The 8,112-nt window shown below is 63.8% G+C and overlaps 1 protein-coding gene across 5 annotated transcripts; it reads right to left on the bottom strand.

Moving 5' to 3' along the window:
- Window positions 1-1,717: 1,717 nt before the first annotated feature.
- Window positions 1,718-8,106, bottom strand: MAPK11 (mitogen-activated protein kinase 11). Of its 5 annotated transcripts, XM_025051070.1 has the most exons (13): window positions 6,757-8,106; window positions 6,126-6,718; window positions 5,549-5,678; window positions 5,416-5,474; window positions 5,225-5,336; window positions 5,119-5,148; window positions 4,978-5,025; window positions 4,789-4,903; window positions 4,365-4,436; window positions 4,048-4,127; window positions 3,528-3,606; window positions 3,262-3,435; window positions 1,718-2,954 (listed from the first exon to the last, which is right to left on the bottom strand). In XM_025051070.1, the coding sequence occupies exons 2-13, from the start codon at window positions 6,200-6,202 to the stop codon at window positions 2,875-2,877; spliced, it is 1,056 nt and encodes a 351-aa protein (XP_024906838.1). In that variant the 5' UTR covers window positions 6,203-6,718; window positions 6,757-8,106; the 3' UTR covers window positions 1,718-2,874. The 5 variants fall into 5 exon arrangements, with proteins under 5 accessions (XP_024906838.1, XP_024906839.1, XP_024906835.1 ...); XM_025051071.1 differs by having other exon boundaries at window positions 6,126-8,106; XM_025051067.1 differs by lacking the exons at window positions 6,126-6,718; window positions 6,757-8,106 and adding an exon at window positions 5,763-6,115.
- Window positions 8,107-8,112: the final 6 nt, after the last annotated feature.

Below are 8,112 nucleotides of genomic sequence, written 5' to 3'. Positions count from 1 at the left end.
CGCGGGGAAGGCCTGAGGCGGGGAGGGCGGATGGGGAGTCCAGCCTGGAACCGGGCGCGGCGCCTGAGACCCCGCCCTCCTCTGCACTCAGGCTGCGCTCCCCAGGGCCGGGGGGGGGGCGATGGCTTAACACCTGCCCCGCTGGGATCCCCTTACTAACGGGAACCCAAAGGCGCTGGGCCCTCTGGGCTTCCCTCCCCCGCCAGGTCGCTGTCCACCAGCCCCTCCAACTTCCACGCCCCAACCCGAGGCCCTTGAGCTGAGCTCAGTGTTCCAGATGTCAACTCCCCTTCACCAGGGATGCCCCTCCCCCTGGGGCTCATCTGTCCATCCTCCAGTGGGGGGTTCCCCACCACCTGTCTTACCGGCATCCCCCTTTCAGAATGGGGGAGTTAGTACCTTCTCTCAGGCTGCATCCCCAAAACCTCCGGCCTCAGGACCCCCGAAGGCAGAGCCAGGAAGGGTGGTCCCTTAGTTCTCTCCTGTGCCCCCAACACCCTCTCCTCCCCATCATGGTCGCATGCGGAGCCTCTGCCTGCTCGTCCCAGCCCAGCTCAGTGCCACACTTGTCCTTCAAAGCCCTGCCTGAGTCGTCCACTCTCCAGAAAGGTGTATCTGGCCCCAGGGGTGAAGGAGGGCCCCACTGCAGTTCTGTGTCCCCGTTACTCCTCTGTGGGGGCATCACCTTTCATGACACAGGCCCTAGCCTGGACCAGAGGCTTTGGAAGGGTGGACCCCCCCGCAATACCCCACATCCTCCCCAGTGCAGTGACCCAGGGCTGAGAGGGACTAGGGTAACAGGGTGCCCAGGGCCCCCACCCTGCTCTGCCTTCTGTGTTGTGCTGGCCACCATGAATCAGCAGCTCAGCTTCACACCTGGGTTGCTGCAGGCTGGTGACCCCGGGCACTCAGGATCTGGAGACTAGTCAGTGGGGGCAGCCTGGGGTCACTGGAGCCACAGCCACCTGTACCCCGTGCCCTCCTATTCTGGGCTGCCTATGGCACTCCACTGCCTCCTCCAAGAAGTCCCCAGCTGGACCCCTTGCTCTCTGTGGTGGGGCCCAGCAGGTTCCCATTCAGACCACACCCCAGGTGCGGCATGGTCCAGCGCTGCTGCCACCGCCCACCCCCCACACACTGGATGTGGCCCAGCTTGGTCTCCAGGGATTTCCCCGGATCTGAAGCCCAGTAGCCACACTGACCAGGCACCTGGAGGTCCAGCTTCCAGATGGACTCCACCCCCAAGGCCCAAGGCAAGAGCACAGAGTGAAGACACCCTGCTGACCCCCGCTGGGGCTCAGACGCTCCTGCACCTAAGCCACAGTGAGCAGTGGAGGCTAGTAGCTCCGTGTGGCTGGATAATGGCCCTGGTTCCCCTTAAGCAGGAAGGAAGGCTTTTTTTCCTGCCCTATCCGGCCTTTGCTCCCAGAGACCCCCTCACAGTCCCCCAGTGGATCCCCTGACCACTGAGTGAAGGGGCAGGTCTGGATCTGAACCAGGTCAATTTGTGGGAAGCCATCTCACTGCCCTCCTCAGAACCCACCGGCCTGGGTGGAGCAGGGAGGGTGGTGGCTCATCTGACTTGGTACTCAAGGGATTTGGCCAGCGTAGGGGTCTGGTGGAGCCAGGCCAGCTGGGGGTGTGATGCACAGAGACTTGGCCAGCCCTTCCAAGCCGTGGGGACAGCAGGACACCACCTGGAGCCTGGCACACAAGCTGAGCGAGAGGGAATCTCCTTTATTGTGGAACCCTGGTGCAGGCACTTGACACCCAGATCCCCCAGGTCCTGTGAGGTAGGACACCCCTGACGCACTGACAGAAAAGGTCCTCGAGGGAGGACCCACACCCTTGACACGTGTGAAGCAGGGTCCTGCCCCAGACTTATCAGGTCAGCTCCATTCTGGAAGGAAAAAGGAAGAGGGCCGCCCCGCGAACCAGAGCACCCCGGCTCTCAGCCGCAGGGCCAGGGACGGGGGACAGGCCTCTTCATCAGCTTGGGTCCAAGGCCCAGGGTCCGAGTCCAAGTCCACATCGATGTGTGCCAGCCCTCTGAGTGTCCCCCAGCTCCCCTGCGTGCCAGCACCCCAGCTGGCACTGCACCCTCATATCTCTGAAAACCAAGGAGAGTGCCTGGCCTGGGCTCACATGGTGATTCCTTGCCGGCCTGAGCCCCTTATGTGGTGCCCAGAAGGATCTCGGCACCCTCATGGCACCAGAAATGGGGAGAGGGGAGGCAAGTATGGCCACCTCACCTGGCCCTTCCACAGACTCACACACACCTGCACACGTCTTGACACGTAAACATCAGGAACACACACTGGGGCACGCATGCCACGCAATGCAGGAGAACTCGTGGCTCCAGGCATATTTGCCAATTCGACACTTGGTGGCTGTCTGCACCCTGCCACCTCACAGAGAAGATCCTGCCCAGCTCTGGGACCTTCAGATCTCAGCATTTCCCAGGCTGAGCAGCTCTGACCCCTGACACCCCTCCCTTTGAGTTTCCAGGGGGCCCTGGCTCCAATGCACTGCCCCCAGACAGCCCCCTGGGACTAAGGAGATCTGGAGACAGACATACTCCCCAGGGGGACCCCTAGGCATCCAGGTCCCCCACAGTGAGGTCCCAAGGGAGACCAGGAGGGGGCAGGAGGACTGAGGCGGTCCAGGACACTCTGCCCAGGCTCCTGCGCCCGTGGTTTGCACAGGTGCATGCGGTTGTGCATTCACAGGTGTGCACAAGGAGTGGCATGCAGACCAGGGATCCCAGGCAGGGGGCTGTGGCTGCCCCTCGTGGGAACTCGGCAGGCTGAGGAAGGGACAGGCAGGCTGAGGCCCCTCCTCGAGTTCTAGTGTGGCTGGCCAGCAGCGTTCCCCTCACTGCCCGATCTCCAGGCTGACAGGCGGCTGCGGTGGCTCTGGGGGTTTGAAGCTGAGGACTTCCTGGTAGGTGAGCTCTGGGGGGTGATGGGAAAGGTGAGCACATGCTGCCGCTGGCCCAGCGCACCCTACCTGCTTGTCTGGTGCCAGGCTCCCAGCCAGGCCCATCACCCTTTGAAGGCAGCCTCGGCCATGGGCCTTCCCGGGCCTGCCCTGTGCTGCCCCTCGCCTCTGCTGGACACACAAACCCTATCTTTACCAGCTCCCCACCCCCGGAGACTGGGCACTTCCTTCAGGAAATGAGCAGCGAGCAGTGCCTGGCCTCCGTGAGAAGGCAGCCCTCAGGCCCCCGGGCTCTGCCTCCCGCCGACCTCCCCAGCCCACCCTTCCACTCCTCCAGAGTGCGGTCCTTTGCCTCCATGCTGTCATCATAAGGCTCAGCCTCGGGCTCATCGTCCGGGTCGTGGTACTGGCTGAAGTAGGCATGGCCCAGGGCCTCGGCCGCACTGACCCTCTGGTCACTGTCCAGCACCAGCATCCGTCCCAGAAGGTCCACAGCTGCAGAGTGGTGGGGGAGGCAGCGGGTGGGGGTCAGCTCTGCGTCCGGGGCCAGGCGTGAAGCCCAGTCCAGACCCAGGGCCCGTCCTCACCCAGGGGGTTGGCGCCGCGGAAGATGCTCCTGAGGTCCTTCTGGGGCACCGGGGGCAGGGACTGGACGTACGTCCGGGCCTGGGCGCACGGGAAGGGCCTGAGGGGGCTGCTCACGCGACCTCCCCCCGCCCAAGCTGGGCAGGGCTCGCCGAGAGAAGCCCCCGCTCTCACTCGCTGGAACGGGCCTGGGCAAGGGCCTGCACAGAGCCCCTGCGGATCTGGGCTCCAGCGCCTCACCCTCGATCCCTGCAGGACCTGGGCCAGGTGCTGCCCCACTGCCCTTGGCCAGGGCTCTGCTGTCGATGTTGCGATCTTGCCCTCGATGGCCCTCGGGCCAGGAATGTCTTCTGTTCACCTGCTCCCACGAAGGAGTCAGGCGCCTGCCTTGGGTCCACACTTTCATTGCGGCTCCTGCCCCACCCCCCACCCCACCACAGTGACCAGGCCCCTCCCACACTGCCCTTCCTCCAGAGCGCCTGGGGCTTGGTCAGCAGAGGAAGCTGGTGGCTGGTGACTCACATGTTCCGAGGTTATCTTTGCCAGGACCTCAGGGCTGGGTGTGCCCACCACCTCCATGATGCGCTTCAGCTGGTCGATGTCTGCCCAGCTCAGGAAATGCCCACTGGCCAGGCGTGGACCTTCTCAGGCCCCCAGACCCCAGATCTTGGGGCCCTGCCCAGAGCCTGCTCTCCTACAGGGGACCCTGAGCCCAAGGTGGGATGGCAGGGGGCAGAAGAGGCCAGACTGGCCAGAAGGTCTAGAGCCCATCTTTCTTGACCCCCACCCTGCAGGAAGGGACCCTGGCCACTCTCCTCCCCAACCTGGGCCAAGGATACAGTCCCCTCCTGGGAAGAGAGCCTTTCCCTGCAGCAGCTCGGCCATGATGCAGCCCACAGACCAGATGTCCACTGCCGGGGGTAGAGGGGGGCTTCCATCAGCCTGTCTGCCCCCAGTCCCTCCTCGGAGAACTGGGTGCTGCCCGGACTGCCCCTCCCCAGGGTCCCTAGTCATAAGCAGTCCTTTCCCTCCTCTAGACACAGCCCTGGGCAGGGGAAGGAGCTGGCCCGAGACCCACCATATTCTGCCCCTCTGAAAGTCTGTTTTTGAATGCTGGTCCCAGACCTGTGGGTCCCCCAGACTAGAGCACCGCCCATGTCCCTGGCTTCAAGCCTAGATCCTCCCCCCAGGCACTGGCACAGCTCTGCCCGCCGGCCCGGTTCTTACGCCAGGGGCCGCCCCAGGTAGCGTCACAGCCGTCACCTGTCTGGTTGTAGTGCATCCAGTTGAGCATAATCTCTGGCGCGCGGTACCAGCGCGTGGCCACGTAGCCCGTCATTTCCTCATCAGCCTGGCGCGCCAACCCAAAGTCCAGGATCTGAAGCAAAGCCCTGGGCTTCAGCGCCAGCCCGGATCCCCTCCCCGATGCCCTGCCCCGTCCCCGGGGCTCACCCTGAGCTCGCAGTCCTCGTTTACCGCCACGTTGCTGGGCTTCAGGTCCTGCAGGGCGCAGGGGTGTGAGCAGAGGAGCGCAGCGGCCCGCCGCAGGCCGACCCTCACAGCCCCCGCCCCCAGCCCCGCCTGCGCACCTACCCGGTGGATGATCCCGGCCGAGTGGATGTACTGCGGGGGTGGGGGGGGGGAGAGGAGCATCAGGTTCCCGCCTGCGCATCCAGCCCCGCCCTCGCGCGGCGCCCACCTTCAGCCCGCGCAGCAGCTGGTACACGAGGAACTGAACGTGCTCGTCGGTCAGCGCCTGGCACTTGACGATGTTGTTCAGGTCGGCGCCCATCAGAGTGGTCACCAGGTACCTGAGGGCCGAGGCGGGGCGTGCAGCGTCAGGACCGAGACCTGCCGCCCCTTCCCTGGCCGCGCTCGGCCGCCGCTTACACTTCGCTGAAGTCCTCAATGGAGGTGGCGGGGGTGAAGACGTCCAGCAGCCCGATGACCTGGCGAGGAGGGGCGTCAGCACTGCGGTCCAGCTCAGGCCCGCCCACGCGCCCCGCGCGGGGTCCCGGCTCACGTTCTCGTGTTTCAGGTGTTTGAGCAGCCGCAGCTCCCGGTAGGTCCTCCGCGCATGGATCAGCGACTGAAAGGGGCGCGACAGCTTCTTCACCGCCACCTTCTGGCGCAGCCGCGTGTCGTAGGCCGAGCTGCAAGGCGGCGGGTGAGGCTGTCGGCGGGGCCCGCGGTGAGCGCCGCCCCAGGCCCGTCCCAGGGGAGAACGGTAGGCTCACAGACACCCGGCCGCCACTCCTCCGTGGGGGGTGAGGGGCCTGCTCCGCTCATCCCTGCTGGACCACCGCTCTCCTCCCAGGGGCGTTTGCTCCAGGACCCCTCCGGGCTGGACTGCCATCGCTGTGCAGCCGCAGCGACCCCGGAATCGTGACCGGCAGGCTCTGCACGTCTCCTGTCCTGCTCCTTCCCCAAAAGGCAGCTCACCCTCCACCGCACCCCTACAAGCAGACCTGCCCAGCGCGTGCGGCTCACCTGCTCCACCTGGGAGCCCCAGGGCAGGACCTGGATCTTCTGTCCCCTCACCCCAATAACTCACACCCCAACTCAAGCGAGGCGGGGCGGGGGGGAGGGCCTCCACTGACCAGGGTGGGAATAAAACACCAGGAAAACAGCCACTGGCTATTCCCACATTAGAAGGTCGTCCCCCGCCATGGACCATGGATCCTGAGGCTTCTGGAGGGTTCTAGAGCTGCCTTCAAAGCCTTGGCATAGTCAAAACATGGAGGAAAAACTGGCATTACTTGTAACGGTGAGAAACCAGACAGGAGGAAACGTGGCACAGAGGGCGGTGTCTGCACCCTCCGTCACATCCCCTGTGCCCAGCCCCAGTCTGCAGAGGTCCAGACCCTGCACCTCCATGCGCGTCTGCTCTGCACGGGAGACACGACACTTGCTGGCATCAGCCTCAGATGTAAATGGTCCAGTCACCCCCCACCCTCCCGAGGTCCCACTGCCCTCAGGATGGGGGCCTGCTGAGCACAGCGCCTTCGCATAGGCTGTCCCCTCCAGCTGATGGCCCCTGCCTTCCAGTTCACCTCCTGTCTCTGGGGTCTTGCTTCCCCCAGGAGTGAGCAGAGTCCACAGTCCCAGGAGCAGCTCCCGCAGGACCAGATGGTGCTGAAGGAAAGCCAGGTAGGCGCTTGGGGAACCTGAGCCCCTCCCCCTAGCCTATGACCTGTTGGGGAACCTGAGCCCCTCCCCCTAGCCTGTGACCTGTCGGGGAAGGTCACTCCTGGGGTGGGAAGGAGAGTGTGGTCCCCCAGGTTGAACAGCAGATCCTTTTGCCTAATTGCATCTGTGCAGTTGAGCGACAGGGAGTTGGCCCTGGGTTGATGGCTTCATCAGAGGAACGTGGAGCCCAGGAGGGAGTGGTCACCTGCACTGGCCAAGTCAAGCTAAGTTCCAAGGAGAGAGACCTGAGCCTCCCTTGGGGAGCTTGACGTTAACTAGGAACTCCCAGAAGGAGCTTCTGGGCCAGAGGCAATTCCAGCAAGGTCCCCAGGGGCCACCCACACATTGTCCCTGACCCTCTTCTTGGTCTTGATGTCTTAGACATAAAGACAGAGGCCTGTGGCTGGAATGGCTGAAATAGCCTGAGGTTTCTGACTGTGAGTGACAGCGTGAGATCAGAGGCCACATTGGCCCCAAGCCCCTGCACCAGACTCCAGCCCTGGACCTCGGGGGTTGGCCGGGGGGGCGGTGGTGGAGAGTTCTGGGAATCCCATTCTTAACCTGCCAGAGGCCCTCAAGTGCCCCTGCCTCCCCACTACCTGTCACCCCTGCAGTGGACAGCAGCCATCTAGCAGTGGCCTAAGGACATCACTGGGTGTTGGGGGGGCTCACGTCTCAACATCCACACCCACAATCAACCTCACTGTCAAGATTGCAAGTGACAGGGGCCTCCCTGCAACCACCTGATCTTAAGCTCCCTCCAGCTTCCCTCCCTCCCAGGGTGACAGACTTCAGCTAAATCTGACCCTCCTACACACTTCCAGATGCTGTCCTCTCTCTCTGGGGTCCTCTCTATCTGGGACTGTGCTCTGAGCTTTCTTGGTTGGGGCAAAAATGGGATGGGGCATAGACCCCCCCATAGGATGGTGAGGGTAAGGGTAGGCATAACTGCTTAGGCCTAAACCTCATCCAAAGTCTGAAACCCCTTACAAAACGCGGTGGGAGGTGGGGGTAGAACCCATGGGAAGGCCTGAGGCTATCCTAAGGGAAGGAGTCTTGCTCTCCCCCTAGCTGGGCTCTACTTTTACAAAAAAAAAGTACCCACCCTAAGGCAGGGGCATCTGCCAGACCCCGGGGCTGCCAGAGCCTGGACAGAGGCGTGCTGGGGCATTTAGGAGCCTGGGAGACCCGCCCTTTCGCTGGCTGTGACGCCAGTGACGCCGCAGGATTCTGGCTTGGTGGAGGACGCTCCAGCTAGGACAGGGAGGGAGGACGACCCCTCTCTGCCCGCGAGCAGCGTCTGGTAGGAAAGTTTCCTTCACGGCCCCCGACCCCCCATTCATTCTACTGATCCGCGCAGCGTCCGGGGTGGAGGCAGGGCGAGGCCCCTCCGCACGC

This window comes from Pteropus alecto, unplaced genomic scaffold (genome assembly GCF_000325575.1).
Source record: "Pteropus alecto unplaced genomic scaffold, ASM32557v1 scaffold118, whole genome shotgun sequence".
Classification (NCBI taxonomy): domain Eukaryota; kingdom Metazoa; phylum Chordata; class Mammalia; order Chiroptera; family Pteropodidae; genus Pteropus; species Pteropus alecto.
This window is presented reverse-complemented; position numbering and strand designations above follow the sequence as displayed.

Bases quoted from the DNA above. Each gene is read 5' to 3' on its own strand.
- MAPK11 (XM_025051067.1), bottom strand. From the start codon at position 5,881: ATGGCAGTCCAGCCCGGAGGGGTCCTGGAGCAAACGCCCCTGGGAGGA. The intron at 5,149-5,224 runs GTGGGCGCCGCG...CCACCCCCGCAG, and splicing joins AGCTGCTGCGCGGGCTGAAG to TACATCCACTCGGCCGGGAT. The intron at 5,026-5,118 runs GTAGGTGCGCAG...TGCGCCCTGCAG, and splicing joins CGGCCGGGATCATCCACCGG to GACCTGAAGCCCAGCAACGT.